This window comes from Pteropus medius, unplaced genomic scaffold, assembly GCF_902729225.1.
Source record: "Pteropus medius unplaced genomic scaffold, Ma_sr-lr_union100, whole genome shotgun sequence".
NCBI classification, from domain to species: domain Eukaryota; kingdom Metazoa; phylum Chordata; class Mammalia; order Chiroptera; family Pteropodidae; genus Pteropus; species Pteropus medius.
In genome coordinates, this window is record NW_024351073.1 from 7,428,821 (window position 1) to 7,447,763 (window position 18,943).

Sequence of the window (18,943 nt, forward strand, 5' to 3'; positions counted from 1 at the left end):
GCTCAGTAAATATTTGTTGAATGAATGAGCAATTATTTAGATTAACAAATGAATGCATGCCTACATATATATTACTCTATAGCAGCAATGCTGTCTAGTTTCAGAGTAGCATCTGAGATTTAAAAAAACAACCCAAATCAAAAAAAAATCTTGGTATTTAATCTCTTTCTGAGATGTGTAGGCCTGCCCAAGTTCTTAGCCCATAGCAATTTGTATTAAAATCTTTTATCCTTTTCCATTTTCTGGTATGCCAAATTCCTTGGGAGTCATTACATTCTCCAGCACAAATAGGACACTCTCATTTGTGCCCACCATCCCTACATCTTGGTCCTCTTATTTTTCCATGAAGTGTTTGGCCTTATACTGCTGTTTCTAGCATATCTCATGATCTGGGGTGGGTAGTCATTGTCCTGTAAACCTTCAGGGCACTTGTCCTTCTTTTGGGTGGGCCCAGGCAAAGAAAAGGGGTACAAGTTGTTAGACATATTGGTCAAGAAGCTAAGCCCAAAGAGAAGGCAGAAGTCTGTGGACCCAAAATTAATGCCCACATTAAATGAGCATCATCAAGTACCAGTTTAATTGGCTTTTTCCAAGCTACTTTAATTATGTCCTTTGTTGTTTTTATCCTCTGTACTTGGTAATATATGTTTCTGTAAGCCTCAGAATACTTGATGTTTTTCCACGGACTAACTCCGTAATGATCTGCATGATATCAGTATGGGCTCTTTAGTTCTATTCACCACGGCAGGTGCAGCACATTAGCACCAAAAAATTAGACCATAACACAATAGCTTATTGAAAACATCCGTAAATATCTCAGAAGCTTAGAATTTCCTTAAGACAATAACATCACTTCTAAAGAGCTTTCATCTGTTACCCTAGAAAGAATGATAAAATATTGAAGACTTACCATGGTTCTGTGAGTTGTAGACTGTGGTTCTTTATACTAGATGTTTTTAAATTTATTTAGGTAGACATGTTTTTTTTTTTACATTCATACCTCACAAGTGGAACCTTTTATCATTTATAATACTGCTTTTGCCATTTTAGTAAATGAGATGGTTATTGAGCACTGTTCATCAATGAAATAAATGGTATCATAGATTATTTGGCACCTGGTTAAGCAATGAAAATTCTAAATTACCTTTTTATATAAATGCTCTTTTTTTCCCTATTGTCTTGTTTTTCCTCATTTGGCTGGTGATTGACTGTTAATTGAGTAACCTTACATTTCTCCTCTCTCTCCTCTCTCACCCAAGATGGTGGAAAGGAAGTGCTGTCTATGCACCAGATCCTCCTTTATCTATTACGGTGTAGCAAAGCCCTGGTTCCCGAAGAGGAGATCGCCAATATGCTTCAGTGGGAAGAGCTCGAGTGGCAGAAATATGCAGAAGAATGCAAAGGCATGATCGTCACCAACCCCGGAACGGTATGTCCTGCTGCATATACATTCAAAGACTGAACCACTTCCTCTCTGGGTCTGAATGTTTCACAGAAACGATAACATTTTCAGTTTCATGTACTCATTGCTTCTTGTCCTTGAGTAATTTTTAAATATTTAGTAAATAATAAAAATATTATAATGTAGACATATTTAGTAGTAAGTTCATCTTGTTAGTAAATTTATTCTGCCCATCATGGAGAATTTTGAAATTTTTAGATACGTTTAGACCTGATTTTTTTCCTAAGTATGAAAGTGATATATCTTCATTATAGAAAATTAGAAAAATAGAAAAACAGTAAAAAAGATCCATAATTCCATTCCCCAGAGATGATAGTATTTACTTTTCTAGTCTCTTTAGAATAGATATATTTCATATCGTTTTGAAACAATATTGGCATCATACTATTAAATATTACATTAAGTATTAACTATTCAGACCTTTCCCTTCTCCTCCTCCAGAAACAGTCACCACAAGATTATCATTTGTCCGTAGTTTTAAATTTCTTTAGGAGAGTAATAAAAAAAGGCCCTTAAGTTATATAATTGACCTTTATTGTTGGGTAGCTAGGTTGCTTCCAGAGTTTTGCTGTTAACAAATAATGCAGTATTCAGTTTGTATATGTGTGTATAAACATACATGTACACACATATTCATATGTATAGGTATGTATCTTTGAATATGTGTCCATTTAGTTCCTTAGGAAGAAGCTCTGTAAGTGGAATTAGTCGTCTGAAGGTATTCACATTTTAAGGCTTTTGATACAGATTGCAAATGCCATCCAGAAGGGTTTTGAAATTTGCACTGACTAGGAGAATCTGAGAGTGCCCATTTCTTCATATTGGTTATACTATATTAGTAAAAAACAAAAAAAAACAAAAAAACTTTGAACTTTGTCTATTTGATAGGGAAAAAATATTACTTAGTTCAGTTTTGTATTTATTTTGGTTTCTACCCAAAAAATCAATATTTTAAGCATTTATTGGCCTTTCATGTTTTCTTTTGATAATGGCCTATTAATATTCTTTGTCTAATTTTCTTTTGTGGTATTTGTCTTTTTTTATTGATCTTTTTGTTTATTGATCCTTTGCCATAATTATTACAAATATTTCCTATTTATTTTCTTATTTTTTGTTTTAAAATTAGCTTCTAATATTAATTGTTGAAGTGCAAATATAAAAATTAAAAGCAGAAGATTAAAAGATAACTTTCTCTTATAAAGATAATGCTGTTTCATATATTAATTAAAATTATTTTTTCTCTAAAATATGTTATTGTTTCATAAAATAGTTATATATTGACATCTTATCAAGGTAATTTTTCCAGAAATGGAGAATTAAAATATTTCCATGTAAAAAAACCCAGGATAATCTATTTAAACAAAGCTGTTGTTTTTAAAAAGGCTGCTAAATTGTTTAATAGCCTTGGTTCATAAAAATAAAAACTCTAGGTCAACTTTTTGTAGCATGACAATAACATCTGCACAAACAAAATGTTTCTATGCGCAAATCAAGCATTCCAGCTAATGCCGATTATTTTAAACAATACTCAAAAAATGAAAATGTTTAATAAAAATGTAAGACTTAAACATAAGACTTATTTAAAACTAAAGATTCATACAGTTTTTACTGTTATATTGTTAAAGTAACTTTAAAAGAAATAGACAAGTCATAACACTATGAGAGTATGACTACTAATTTTTTTTTTAAACCATTACATAAATTTACATTTTTTTCTGTCAGTTTTATAGCTGGGTCAGAAGATGGGTGGGGGCGTGCTGGTGGTAGCAGACATACCTTTTCATCTTGGTGGGTCCACTGGAAGCACCCATGATATACAGTGGACACTTTGGGAACACTTTCACCCTAGAGCTTTCTTCCATGACATGGTTAAAATTTCCTGAAATCCTGCAATCATTTGGAGAGCTTTTGAAAATATAAGAATGCTGTGATTGACCCCACCCTATCTACTCCAGGTAATGGGATCTGTAGTTTTAAAAAAAATTTGTAGGTGCTTCTGATTCACTCTTGTTGCTTGTTTTTGAGCCGATGGCATAGAGAACATTTACTCCATTACCGTGATCATTATTCAGCTAATTTGTTCAGGGATTACAGTGTGAGCCAGGTGCTAGCGAAGTATATGGATTGTATATGAAGCTTGTCTAGGTGCAGACTCACAGCAGCATATCCATATGAAAGGAATCTGTGATGAATCCTTAAATCAATGAACAAGTCAGTTAAAAAAGCCAACCAGGAAAGCCTGTAGCTTTAGGTGACATCACTCAGCCAGGCTGTCAGGGCTGCTTCATAAACACTACAGTGAGGTCTTTAAGGAATTGAGAAATTGTATAAATGATTGTCATGATTAAATGTACATAATTGGCATGGTATACGGCCAGATTTGAAGATAATGAGGAAACCAAATTAGGATGAAAGGTTTATACTGGAAAGTAATCGGAAATAAATTAAGAATGGTAAATTTGGATGTCAGGCTTAGGGACATGACGAAGTTAATTCTTTTTTAATATTTATCTAAAAATATGTTTAAATGAGGAAAATATTCTGAAAACCTAGTATCATGAAAACATCCTTTCATTATATCCTTTTGAGAACAGGGCAGAGTAGACATGGCACCACAATTCATCCTCTATAGTACTTGTTTTGAAAGATTGCCCAATGTTAAGAATATTGGGGAATTTATTAAATTTTCCAGCCATTGTGGTCACATTAAGTACTTTATTGCTGCAGAACTTAAAAGAATTAATCTCCCTCTCTTGGCATTTTGCTTCTGGCAGGGAATACTTTGGTTATTAGCTAGAATGTTTTTTATTCTTCTACAAAGATGGTATGATAGATATTGTAGGGTGTGGCCAAATTTTAGAACTTATTTCATTCATTCTCCTCCTCCATCCCTGTAAATTTAGAGATACTATAGATATTTAAAATCACTATTTCCTCTGTTGATACCATAGCATGGTGTTTAAAATCATGGAAACATGAATAATTCAATAGCATTTTTCAGTTGTACAATTCCTATTCTAAAAATGAGCCCTGCTGCTTTGATGCACAAAATATTGGACCTAAATAACATGTTGCTACTGTTGTTAAGCATTTAAATTATTTTATATTAGGTTACCTGTGACCAAAATCTTCTCTAGTTTTTAACTCGAAGAGCAGAGGTCATCATTTTAAGATAACTAGTGAAATTTTGTTAAATGACATTTAAATATTCGTTAAAAATGTAAATGTCAGTTGTTTTTAAGATAACACGAATGAATTTACACAAATCTATCCACTTTGTCACCTACTTGGATTTGTTGGATCGCTGACTGGGCTATAATTGTGGGCAGGGTAACCAGATTGTCCTAGTTGCTGTGGGCTTTCCTGGTTTTAGTGTTGGAACCCCTCTGTTCTGGACAAACCAGGCCACCGACCAGACTCTAGTTGTTGGGCTTTGCTGTGCGACAGAATGAAGCTTATAGGCCTCTGTGTGGATCAATTCTATAGCCTTTGGCTGTAAAGCAGCTGAGTCAAAGACCCCACAATCTCCTGGTAAGAATTTAGTTTCTAATTAGGGACTTCCCTAAGAGTTGAGTATGAGCAAGGAGGTTGCTAAAACATACTCTCCATGATTTTACCATCTTTTCACAAACTTAAGCTTTCAGGATGAAAGGTATTTTACAAATGGTTCCTCGTATTTTAGGAACCTAAGAAGGAACTAGCTGTTGACTTCTTCCTTTATTAGATTTGAGGAAAAATTTATGAGGCTCTCTATTTAAATTAAAAAATGGCATACATGGACATCATAAGACAAGCTTAATCATTTGGCCTTCGTACCACCATACCTTCTAATTTAAAAATGTAGAGTTAAAAGAATACGTTAGGTACACAGAGAACTAATGGAAAATAAATTATATGGAGGCATCTGTTTGTGCATCTTGAGTAGAAGTAAGCTATTAATTTGAAACGTGAAATTAAAGCAGAATAAGCCAACACATCTTTTCTCTGTGATGTGGAATACTTCTCCTGTGCCTTTGGAGAGGTTAAGGGAAAGTTACATCGGACTAGGTGTCCTTTTAAAAGTTTAATTTTGAAAGGTTTCTATGTGGACTGCAAAAAAGGACAAAATCATTGTTCATTATGCCAAATGGCACAGACTCATTTACATGGATGACATTATAGTTTTTATATAGTCTAGCTGCTATGATTAAAGGGTTTTAAATGACATTTTCCCTTTGGTGGGGGAGGCTTTCCTAGAAAATCCGATTAATTTCTTCCCTACTTAGGTTAAAGTCAATACTTAAAGTCTTCTTATGGGAATAAATGGCTTTGATTTTTCTCTGTAGAAACCAAGCTCTGTCCGCATTGATCAACTGGATCGTGAACAGTTCAACCCCGATGTGATTACTTTTCCAATTATCGTCCACTTTGGGATACGCCCTGCACAGTTGAGTTATGCAGGAGACCCACAGTAAGATATTTCTCAGTGTTTGTCTTAGCCAATTTCATCTTCTACTAACAGCTGAATTAGCAGAGGACTACCCTTTAGTGGATGTTTTCTTTTTTAAAACTTAAGACCTGAAATGAGTCATGTTTCCAAATTTAGGTTACCAAATGAAACAAGTTTTGGTAGCTCCTGAAGAATTATTTTCTCTACATATTTGATTGCAGGAAGTTATTATTTAATAGATTATCCTTGGCAGTCTTTGTCACCAAGAGTCCTAAATGCTTTTAACCTTTAAGGAGCTTTTTCTTTATTTGTCGTTTTAATGCTTATTGTTACTATTTTTATTTTTTCAGTGCCCTCTAGAAGGAAGTAGCACCTTGTTGATTCCTAGCACTGCTGAATTATGCAGAGTGCTATTTTGGGGGGCATCTTAATAAGAGCTCAAGATCCCATGCAAAGTCAAGGGCTGTATTGAAAGGAGAAGCCGTGACTTCCGACCCTTAGGATTGATGTTACTTTCCACATTCGGGTTTTTCTAACTGGCATGTTAGTGTTTTTCTGGGAGAAGATGAGGATGTGTGGGAATGGCAGTAGTACCGTTGTGTTCCTCAGGAGGGTTTGAGTTTGCTACCTCGTTAAACAGTTTCCTGACTTAATTTTTTTTTTAAGGATTCATAATGGGAGAAAAGGGCATGGGAGAGTTTCAATTCGTAAATACATTATTGGCTAATATATTAGAAGAGGCTAAAGGGTTTTGTTCTTTTTTTCCCCCTTTGAATAAAAGTATGAAGCAATGAACCAGGCACTGTGTAAGTACTTCTTTCTTTCCTCCATTCTCTGAAAAAAATGTTATCAAAAAGGAGAGACCCCACTAAGGCCAAGAAGGGAGTAATTTCAATGACAGAAGCAATTTCAAGATGACAGAAAATCCTTTGACAGTCCCCTCTGGTCAGAAAAATGTTAGTAGAATGTGATTAGGCTCTCGTGGACTCAGGTGGCAGGAGTGTGAATTGATAAAGTGCTCTATATCCTCTTCATTCCCAGGACGCTTTAACAGTATCCTTTAGACTGATCTAGGTTATCACACATTTGGCTACAATTGTGCTGATTTTTGTCATGGTATATACAAATTGGTGACACCATTTGTCTTTTTCCCTCCCCAGTGGAAAAAATGGATACAGCTATGTAGCTTGGATATTGGCACAAGCGGGGTTCTCTTTTATAATCCTCTCCAACTTTTACTTTCTGTATAGGCAGTTCAGAGACTGACAGTATCCTTATTAAGTAAGGAGTCTTTCAACAAACATCAGAAAGACATGTTTCAATAAAACGTGTCACTTTCAAAGAGGTAACAGTGAGAAATGGTATATGTTTCTACTGATTTTGTGTGTCTCCTTTGGAATTCTTTGCAGAGTCATCCATGTAGTGACACCTTCTTTTCAACCCAAATAAGCAATAATCAACTTAATAACTAGGCTCCAGATGACTCTTGGTCATCCTGACCTTCAACTCCCCAAATTATATTTTTTCTTAGAACGAAGGTTTGCTGCCATTAAGGAAATTCAAAAGAATGCAATTTATGATTGAACAGGCCTATTAAAACAACTGGCTTTATTGTACTTCACATTTGCCTTCTCTTTGTCTAATCTGTCTGTCCTTTTCCTTAGGTACCAGAAACTGTGGAAGAGTTATGTGAAACTTCGCCACCTCCTAGCAAATAGTCCCAAAGTTAAACAAACTGACAAACAGAAGCTGGCACAGAGGGAGGTGGGTATTGAACTTTGTTCTTCTGTGCTTAATGATGATGCACTTTGAGTTTATTTCAAGATTGTTGCATGGTGCTAGAGTAAGATGGAAAGATGCTTTTAAAAATTTATACTTTGCTCCCCTCCTTACTGTAGTATACTGATAGATTTTTTTCATCTTATTAGTATCTAAGGGATCATTTTTCTTCCTAAAAAGGCTAGTTTCTTAATGGCTTGTTGCCATTGGGAATGAATAGATCCTTTATAGAAATTAAAGTTTGAAACTTGCAGGATCAGCGCTGCACGTAATGCAACTTTGGGTCTTACTCAAATTTCTTGGTCTTTAGGTTGTAAAAGATCATCTTCTATATGTCTTTCAGTTTAGTAGGGTAAATTTATTTTGTAAGGTTTTATATTCTGAATTTCATATTTCTTTACTAATGGGTAGTATTATTCCTATATTCCAGAATTATTTATGTTTTAGTTATAATTTTAAGAGTAAATGGATTTAGTATCAAAATAGAATTTGTGTCAATGAGATTTTATTCTGCTGCGGCAGTGTAAGAGCAAGGCTTTGAAGCTGGGAAAAATGTTTGAATTCTGGCTTTGTCATCTACTGTGACTTAAGCCACTCATTATAAAGGAAGGAAGCGGGGCTGAGAGAGGCTGACTGAAATGGCCCTCCATTGGTACACCCATGGAGAAAGGTGGTGGTTGTGTGGACTTCTGTAATAGTCCATCAACTTTCTTCCAATGATATTTCACCTGTAGTAGGAACTTAATCAATAGTGGAGGTGGTGGTAGTGGTTCCTTTGTTATTATAAATTCTTATGAGATTTTAATTGAATAAGTATACAAATATAAAATTATTTTTATGATTAATTATTTGAAGGGCAGTAAAATGTAAGAGTTAGTTCCTGAGTATATCTTATAGAACTTTTGGATTATTATCTTTTTTTTTTTTGAAAAAATGTACCCTCGCTGTAGGGGCTTTTATAAGGGGTTGGTAAATTTGAAAGCAACTTTTAGAATTATGTGGGTTGCCGCTAAATTAACTGATTGTCTTTCTTAGATATGAATGCTTAACATAAGGCTCGATATAATTTTTACATGCCGATTTCAAAACCCAAACACTACATTTTAACTTTTTTTTTAATCGGTGACAGGGCATTTTTTGTTTGTATTTTCCAGAATGGTAGATTTGGTTTAGATTTTTTTCTTATCTAGTTACCCAGGGCTTCAAATAAATTATTGTAATTTGGCATGAAGAGGTTTGAATACCTGCATGTAAGGGTGATATTGAATGAATCTAGCTTATTTTCTAATGCTTAATGTTTGGCTGAATATTGCTTTACAACAGTCAGGTTCCTCATCATAATGAGTTCTTTTCTAGGAAGCACTCCAAAAAATACGACAGAAGAATACAATGAGGCGAGAAGTGACAGTGGAGCTAAGTAGCCAAGGATTCTGGAAAACTGGCATCCGTTCAGATGTCTGTCAGGTAATGATACTTCTGAGAACACAATTATACCCATATCTCTCTTCCTTTAAAAGGCGTCTGGCACTGCAGTTTTCTTAAATCTGAGAAGTTTCTATGGAATATATTACCTCGTAGCTAAATGGGACACTAACCATAAATCGTTTGTATCATTTGGGTTTTGTTTTCGTTGTCTGTTTTGGTATTGTCTTGTTTAATTCTGTGTGCGTGCACATGCACATGCACAGTGATAGGGTTGGGGGCACTTAGTAATGGTAAATTTTGTCTCTGCACGTTGAGCAAAGGCAATTCTGTTCTTCAAATGCACCCGCCCGTTGGCAGCATATGTGTCGGTGCTTTTCGAAAGAGATACTCCAGCAGCTCTGCAGGCGGACTTCTGAAGGCCATGCGTACAAACTTTACAGACCCATGACTCAAACTTATATTGCAGAGAATTGAAGGCATTAATGAACAGAATCAGTATGCATTTCATATTTGAGCCAAATGATCGTATTTTTTCCTTGGGCAAACTCAGTAGAGGAACATTTCAAATATATATATATATGTAAAACTGACTCACTAATAAGTATTCTTGTTTTCCCTGTGGGTGGAATTTATACCAGATTAGAGATCTCCAAACCCCAGCATATTCTTTGACTCTTTACTTGATTTTTATGTTATGATTGATATTGGTTGTGCTCCATGGGAATTACAGTAAAGGAAAATGAGTACACAGGCTGGGGTCAGGTAATGCAATTTGCTGTGCTCAGCCTTTTGGAAGAATACTTCGAGGCTTCCACTTATCTGTTTTGATGGTAGTGCATATTGTAATAAGTTCCAGCACTCTTAGGTATTCATTTTATCATAATGAGTTTTTTTTAAATCAATGTTGGCATTTAATTATTATATTGAACAGTGGGATTTAATCCTGTAATTAAAGGTATTACTGTGCAATTCATTTACCATGGGATGTCCGAAGCTAAATAGTTTTGTGTTAAGATAAACTGCTATTGATGCAGTATTGCTAAATAGTTTGAGAATAATCATCTACAGTGGTAGCCAGCTACATCCAGGTCCTCAATTTTTTTGCCAGTTGACTTTTTTTTTTTTTTACTGTAAGCACTTTCAGAAGTGAATGTTGTACTTCCATTGATTATTTCTTAGGGACACTTGAAGCCATATCACCGTTTTTTTTGTTTGCTAGTGTTTCTCCAAAACCAGCATAATATCACGTAAGAACGATGAGCAGAATGTTAAACAATCTGCTCAAAATCTGGTCATCTCAGTGATAAGTCAAAGTTGATTGTTTAAGAGATCTTAGAATTGTGGAGCATTGAGAAATGGAAGGGATCTTGGAGATCTTCTAGTTTAGTGGTTTTTAAACCTGAGTTTTTGGTTAACTCTGAAGTTTTTTCTTGTAACAACACCCTTTAGAGCCCTAATTAGTAAAAAGATAAGAAATAATTATCTTATTGGTGGGTAATGGGTGTGGAGGGAATATTTATGGTACTTGATTTTTTTCCCACCCCAGGTAGCAGCCCCTACGGCAGTTTTGTTCTACAGAACATAGTTGTTGTCGTCGTTTTTTTTTAAAGCATTGAGCCCATTTTTCTTTCCTCTTGGTAAAACAAATAGGAATGCTGAATGATCTGTTTCACTGCAGTTTTGTGTTGTTCAGCTTCAGCTGTGTCACAGATGTCTTAACTCTGACTTCTCAGCTAGATGAGAAGCAGCCTGAAGATTAGGTTATCTTCTCTGTATATATATTATGTTTTACATTTTGTTTTGAGGTTGGTAGGCAAAAATACTCAATCAGTTTCTTTGATTAAACAGTCAGAGAAAATGGATCCTGATGAAAACTCCTGCAAAGGTGAATACTTCGTGGTCTGATAATAGTTCTTCCCTCTCTAGGATGCCCATTCTTCCAAAGACAGCTGCTATATGTTTAAGAAGCCATGCTTACAAATTCTCCGGTCGTCCTAATGGAAATCTTTTATTAAGATTTCAGTAAAATTGCTCTCCCATATAAATGACTTGATAAAGAATGTAAATTGCTGAATATGAGTTCATATACTGAATACAGGAATTGCTTTATGGTTTGTAAAAAAAAAAAAAAAAAAAGCCTGCATGTAAATGAATGAAAGTGTGAGCCAGCCAGCTACCTGAGAAGTTGATAGAAGTGGAAAAGAAAGAAATCAGACCACACTGGCAACTCAGGTTGGTGAGAGGGGGGAACAGAGGGTGTAGACTATTAAAAACAAAACCATGAAGTCCATGTACTTTGGTGAAATAGGTCCTTACACACCAGAATCAAATCATCCTGGAGGCATTCTGTAGCTCTTAACCTTAGAAGAACAGATAAAGTATCTGTTTATCTATCTTGACATTTTAAATATTACTTCACAATCAATGAATATTCTTGGAGTTGTGAAAGTAAACTGTTGCCTGCACTGAGCTTAAAACATCAACATATAGAAATGTTACCTTTGGAGAATTTGGAGGTGTTACTCATCAACTCATTCATTACACAGGAGCAACCTAGTTCAAATTTAAATGCAAAAACCTAATATAAAGTAAGAATGACTTAAGGGAGAATGACTAGGTTAAATGAACTTAATTGACTTTTGGCTCAAAATGAATATTTTTGCAATGTATATTTTTATATTATTTATAGTCTTTCTTGTTCCAGAATGGCTTTAAGGTAGTAATTCTTAAATATAGAAGTAGTGAAACAACATGACTGTGTGAGTTGTAGACTCCGCAGTGAAAATTACAAAATCCATTACTATTGTCCGTGCCGATTACTTGAACCTCTGATGCTTCTTCTCACTTAGCTTTCTGTTAGACTCTCCTCTTGTACTTCCCCAGTGAATTGGATTCTGCAGAGCCCTCTCCAATTCTGGTCACATTTTCAGGGAATACAGGTTGTTAATTTTGAGGTTCTTCCATTCTCAGGGCCATCAGAAACTGTGCTGCATTCCTCCACAGATGATAAGACCACATAGGTCTTTGTCTGCACTTCCGCATTCATGGGGATACCTTGTTCTCTAGTTTTTATGTATATATTGTTCATGGGTCTGTTTTGCTATTCTAGTTACTCTGTTTTTGTGGGAGAATTTGGATAGATTTAAAACTAGACACTGTCATTTCCTCACAATGTTCCAAAGGAACTTTTAACAATCAAAGCAGAAAAAAGATGCTCAGTGACTGTGCGCATTTCAACATTGCAAGGATGGGTAATTCAAAAAACTGAGCTCGAGATTATAACAGTCCCATAGATAATGTTGAGACTTGATTGTCTGGGATACAAGATGGTTGTGGGTCATATATACCTTTTCTGGTACTCGCAAGAAAGAGACTTATTTGGAAAGAGAAACTGGCTCTATTTGGAGCAAGTTTAGAGGAGGTAATGAAGAGACTCAAAGATATTTGTCATGGGTAAATATGAAAGGAAATAAGACTTAAGTTAATAAGGGAAAGTGTGGGGACCATGCCATTTAATATTTGGTTTTTGTCTTTTGTCTCTGGATATAGAATGAGGTTCAAAGGGGTAAGAAGACAGATTTGGGCTTGATGTTACAATAATTTTCTAATAATCACAGTACTCTAAAGAGGATGTTATTTTCTTGACAGGTAATGATGCATCATCTCTCACTGGAGGTATTAAAAAAAAACCCATTCACCAGTTCAAGTTCATACTTTAGAAAGACAGTTGCAGCACATAGTCTTCATGACTTATACACTTTGAGTTTTAACATTAACACCCTTGAGCTCCCTGCAATTTAAATGCCTGGAAAACTATATTATACTTTGGCCACACACTTTGTTTTCATATTACTGTGTTTTTTAATATAGCACTTATAAAAACAAAGTGGGCAAAATTCCAGTAATTCAGATCATAATGGCATATCTCTGGGAAGCCCTAGAGGGCAGAAAGAGTGTCTTCATCTTTTTTCTCTTCCACAGCTCTTGTAGGCCTTACACATGGAGGTGCTCAATATGTTTTTATTGAATTGAGCTGGAAAGAAAGACGTTCTGTTGATTAAGAGATCCTATTTGGGAGAACTAATCTTTCTTTATAATTTAATAATACAGGAAACTGATTTCTGTCGTTTCAAGCAAATCCATTTTCATGTATTTTTAAACAGTGCCAGCTTAAAATACTTCAAAGACTAAAATTCTGTAAAGCATATGTCAATCATTCTGTAGGCTGTGCCCATCCTCCAGGTAATGATGAATAAGAATGATTCCTTTATTCTCTTGAGTTCTAGGGAAATGTTATTAGAAAAAAATAAAAAAAATATGCCTTTCATGAAATTATCTCCCAATGAGGAATCTAGCCAGATGAAAAATGATTGAAACAAAAATAAAAGTTCCATGTTCTCAGGTGCTTTAGCTGTAGTGGTGACTTTATAAAAATTGTCCTTGGAATATTAGATCATTAAATGTTAAACTTAGAATGGCCTTTGGAGATCATCTGGTTCTTACCTGAAGGACAGTGATAGGGTTCAGGGGGTTGTGAACCCATTAAGTCTGCATACAACTTGCACGTGTTTGTGAACACAGGTGTTTTTCTGGGGATAGAGTCATTTCCTTAGATTCTCAAAAGTGTCTTGACCCTGATAAAGTGTCAGAATTGATAAGTCCCAGTTCATTCTCTTATAATTAAAGATAGACAAGGAGGAACAGAAACAGTCGTGACTTCCTTGAGGATACCCTACTGATTACTGATGGAGCCAGTGCTGTTCCCCCTTGAATGAGCCTAACGGCCCATGTTCTGACCAGTTTTTTGTATTTGCTTATTTAATCCTTTTGACTGTCCTTAAAAATAGCTATACTGATTTCCCCCCATTTACAGGTGAGGAAACTGACACTGAGAAGTTAAATAACTTGCCCCAAGTCCCACAATGAATGAGGGGATGTGAAGGTTTTGGACTCAGGCATTCTGGTGCAGAGACTGTACCCTTAACAGCTGAGACCCACCACCCCTGCAGGAGGCCATGCAGCCAGTAAACTGTTTATAAAGACATTGTGACATGGAATTTGGGATATGAAAATGGTTCTTGTTTGTTGTGAAATCAATGAAGCGTTTTTAAAAGTTTTTATAGAGTTAAACATGTTGAAATATTTTTTTTCTTAGCATGCAATGATGCTACCTGTTTTGACCCATCATATCCGCTACCACCAATGCCTAATGCACCTGGATAAGTTGATAGGATATACTTTCCAAGATCGTTGTCTGTTACAGGTAAGAATTCCTCTCCTGTACACTCATGTAATAATGAGATAGGAGTAATTCATCTTGCAAGTTACAAATGAAGCATTGAGTTCTCTCTTCTGGGAGATGATGAGGGGGTTTAGAATCATAGCTCTCTATTTTATTCTGGCTGTCACTTTCAGACCTCTTTTCTTACCTAATTTTTTCTTTTGAATTTTGAGGCTGTCCCTAATGAAATAAAGTAAAGCAAAAGTTTGCCAGTCAAACCTGAGCTCCTTCTTTCAGCTTTTCTTTATGGCTCTTCTTTCCAGGTGCTGAGTATTCTAATTCTCCTCTGAAAGTTATGGATTTTTAGGTTCCTTCCAAAAGAGAGCTTGCACTAGAGCTCTGGAAATTTAACACTGGAGGAAATAAAATGGAAAGAACAGGTCTTAAAATTCAACTGAATAGACGTCTCTTTCCCATTTCATTTGGGATGATAGAAAGATGGTGCCTGTACACTGAGTTTTTAAGCCTTAACTTATTTCATTGGTATTTTAGCTGGCCATGACTCACCCAAGTCATCACTTAAATTTTGGAATGAATCCTGATCATGCCAGGAATTCCTTATCCAACTGTGGAATACGGCAGCCCAAATATGGAGATAGAAAAGTTCATCACATGCACATGCGGAAAAAAGGTATGTTTGGATATTACTCTCGTGTTTTGGCCTGTGTTCCCTGTTGTAAATTAAATCCTTAACAGGAATGTTTCTCTGGTGACTCTCACCCTCTCATTCTACAGTGCTGCCTGACTCATGCGTCATAGCATTTACTTTGAGCAGGACATTATAATAAGGGTGGATGAATTTTTTAGAAAAATTTCTCCTAGCAAGTGTTTTAAGTAACTAAGTTTATTAAACTTGTAGACATGCAGTCATTAAACCTTTTAAAATCAAATCGGGATGAGATAGATAATTTCCTTTCTACACGTTATATATTTTGAAAGTATGCTTTTAAAAGTATTTACTTGTATATTTTTCTTTAAATAGGAATTAACACCTTAATAAATATTATGTCACGCCTTGGCCAAGATGACCCAACTCCCTCAAGGTAAAGTAGATTTTCTTGTAGCAACTTTATTGAGATATAATTCACATACCGTACAATTCACCTATTTAAAGCATACAATTAAATCGTTTTCATTTGTTGACAGTATTGTTCAGCTGGATCACTACCTAATTTTAGAACATTTCATCACCCCAAAAAGAAACCTTGTACCTCTTAATAGTTAACCTCTCATTTCCACCAGCCTGCTCAGCCCAAGGCAGCCACCGATCTACTTTCAGTCCTGAACGTTTCATATCAGCGGTATCAAGATACGTTGTGATCCTTTGTGACTGGCTTCATTATTTAGCATAATAATGGTTTCAAGATTTATCCATGTTATAATATGCATTAGTACTTCATTTTGTTTTAATATTCCATGGTATGGTTGTACCACATTTTATTTATCCTTTTACCAATTGATGGGCATTTAGATTGTTTCTACTTTTTAGCTTTATATAAATGATGTTGCTATGAATATTTGTGTACAGATTTTTGGATGGACACATATTTTGATTTTTCTTGGTTACATACCTAAGGGTCAAATTGTTAGGTCATATGGTAACTCTGTTTAACCTTTTAAGAAACTGCCAGACTATAAATGGTGTTGCCCAAAACGGCTACACCATTTATATTTCCAGCAGCGGTATATCAGGGTTCTGATTTCTTCACATCTTTCCCAATCCTTGTTATTATCTGTCTTTTTGATTCTGGCCATCCTGTCGGATATGAACTGTTATTGTAGTTTTATTTCAATTTCCTCGATGGCTAATGATGTGAGTATCTTTTTTCATGTGCTTATTGGCTATTTGTAGATCTTTTCTGGAGAAATATCTGTTCAAATCCTCTTCTCATTTTTATTGGCTTATTTTTTATTTTATAATCATTTTTTTATATATTCTAGCTACAAGACCCTGATATGCAAAAGTTTTATCTCCTATTGATCTTTTCAGTTCCTAGATTATGTCCTTTAAAGCACAGAAGTTTTGATAAAGTTCAATTATTTATTATTTCTTTTGTTGCCTGTGTTTTTGCTGTCATGTGTCAGATATCTTGCCTAATCTAAAGTAACAGTTGGGATTTTGATAGGGATTATGTTGAATCTGTAGAACAATTTGTGAATAAGTACCATCTTAATATTAAGTCTGATCCTTGAACATTGGGTGTCTTTACATTTATTTGTCTTCTTTAATTTCTTTCAAAAATGTTTTATAGTTTTGAGAGTATACATTTTGTATGTCTTTTGCTAAATTTATTTCTATTTTTTTAAATTCTTTTCGAAGCTGCTATAAGTTGAATTGTTTTTTTAAGTTCATTTTCAGATTATTCATTGCAAGTATATAGAAATACAATTGATTTTTGTATATTGATCTTGTATCCTGCAGCTTTAGTGAGCTCTTTGTTGGCTCTAATAATTTTTTGTTTCATTTTCTTAACCTTAGTTGCTCTGGCTAGAGCCTCTAGTACAATACTGAATAGAAGGGGTGAGAGTGGATACTTGTCTTTTTTCTAATCTTAAGGGGAAAGTATTCGGTCTTTCACCATAGAGTGTGATGTTAGCTTTGAGTTTTTCTTAGATACCCTTTAAAAGATTGAGTTAAAGTTCCCTTCTATTCCTTGATTGCTTAATGCTTTCATTATAAGAGCATGTTGAATTTTGTCAAACGCTTTTTCTGTATCCATTGACATGATCATGTTTTTTCCACTTATTCTACTCGCAGAGTATATTACATTAATTGATTTTTGAGTGTTCAACCAACCTTGCTTTCCTGGGATACATCCCACTTGATCATGGTGTATAATCCTTTAATATGCTGTGAATTCAGTTTGTTAGTGTTGAGGATTTTTGTCTACATTCATAAGAGATACTATTCTGTAGTTTTCATTTCCTTTGGTGCTTTTGTCTGGTTTCGTTATACTGGGCTTATAGAATAGGTTGGAAACTTTTATATGTTAGCTTTCCTTATTTTATTTTCTGATTTTAAAGGATACCTTTATATATTAATATTCTCACTTTTTCTCTTGGATTTTTATATGAGTTTATTTGAGCCAAACTGACATTTGCTGAAGGGCAAGATCTCAGATGCTCCCTAATATTAACACTTTTATGGCCTTGAACCCCTGAAGAATCTGAGAAGGAAATGAGCTTGGTCTGTATAAACTCATTACACCCTGGAAAATTGCATGAAAGCAGATGCCTAATGGCTGATGAGGCTCTGTTGTGGCTCTCAGGGTTATCTATGTGTGATGTAGAGCAGGTTATATTTTGAAAGACCATACAGGGAGGATGGTTATATTTTGAAAGACCATTCTTGAGGATGGCTTTCTTTTTAAAATGGAGAGTTGAAAAGTTGAATAACCAGGCTATCTCTCTTGGGATCCAGCCTTAGATAAAGGCGGGTAGAGCAGGGTTAGAAGAGGCAGAGAGTCAAGGTAGTTGCTGCAGCTGATAACTGGTCTCCACAGCCAAGAGAGTGCCCAGCCATAGCTGGCACAGCTCCCTTTTCTGTTGTTTTCAGCATATATCACTTTTCTTTTAAAATTGGTTTGCCTTAAATTCCTCTCTTTTGAGGTTGTCTTAAACCAAACTGTATTTCCTCTTCAGTCAAGAGGTAAAAAAATAGGCAGGACAAAACTTTAAAATTCCCGTTTGAAGATGATCATATGTCTTTCTATAGTTTCTCTGAGTCTAAAGTCAGAAAAGAACTAATTGCAAGAGTTCTTAATCACACCCTCAGAGATCACGTGGCCACGGTTGTGTTCACCCTATTATGTTGTAGTCTCCACATGACCAGTTCTGTATTTTAATAAGTGGAACCTTGAGTTCCCCGGGGCCCCTTTTGCAAGGCTGTACACGCCATAGACACATCCTTTTTGACGATGAAAGCCAAGGTTTAGGTGATCTTTGCCTTGTCTTCCCCAATCATAGTTGTTGATATGTAAGTTGTCTTTGATTGCATTGTTCAAACGTCATGATTTCTGTTTTCTTTTGCTCTATTGAAAATGAATGATATCGGAGAAACTGTTCTTTCTGCATTTCTCATTTTGAAAATGATACCACTGACAAATGATACCATTGAGAGAATAAACAAATAATCTCTCATGTCCTTTGACTTCCGTCCAGTCTTTGGTACTTGTATTGAGAACCTCTTGCTATGTCTCTGATCTTTTTGCTGATGTAGAGTTGACCCAGATTTCTGTTCAGGAAAAGTCTCCTGGCTTCTGCTGCTGCATTCCCCAGTTGGGCACAGGCCTGAGAACTGTTCTTAAACTTCATTCAGATGTAATTCAACAGGCATTTGTCCAGTGCCTTTTGAGTTTGAGGCAGTATGTAGGTATTTTAGGGGATTCAAAGGCAAGTAAGGCAAAGCTCCCACTCACCAAGATTTCTCACTACCTGAGGTGGAGTAGGAATGCTATAAACATAAAAAATATAAGGGAGACTCTGCCAGGCACTTCAGTGAAGGTCAAAACCAAAATACACATGCAAGACTGCTGTGGGTCTAAGGATAGCCCTGGTGGTTGTTTAG

The 18,943-nt window shown here is 35.4% G+C and overlaps 1 protein-coding gene across 1 annotated transcript in view; it reads left to right on the forward strand.

Annotated features, from left to right (window-relative positions):
• Positions 1-18,943, forward strand: part of DROSHA (drosha ribonuclease III) — a 107,393-nt gene that overhangs the window by 47,548 nt on the left and 40,902 nt on the right. Inside the window, 7 exon segments of the mRNA XM_039842733.1 lie at positions 1,260-1,429; positions 5,788-5,912; positions 7,556-7,655; positions 9,027-9,134; positions 14,251-14,358; positions 14,869-15,007; positions 15,359-15,419. Of these exon segments, the coding sequence (XP_039698667.1) occupies positions 1,260-1,429; positions 5,788-5,912; positions 7,556-7,655; positions 9,027-9,134; positions 14,251-14,358; positions 14,869-15,007; positions 15,359-15,419 (811 nt within the window).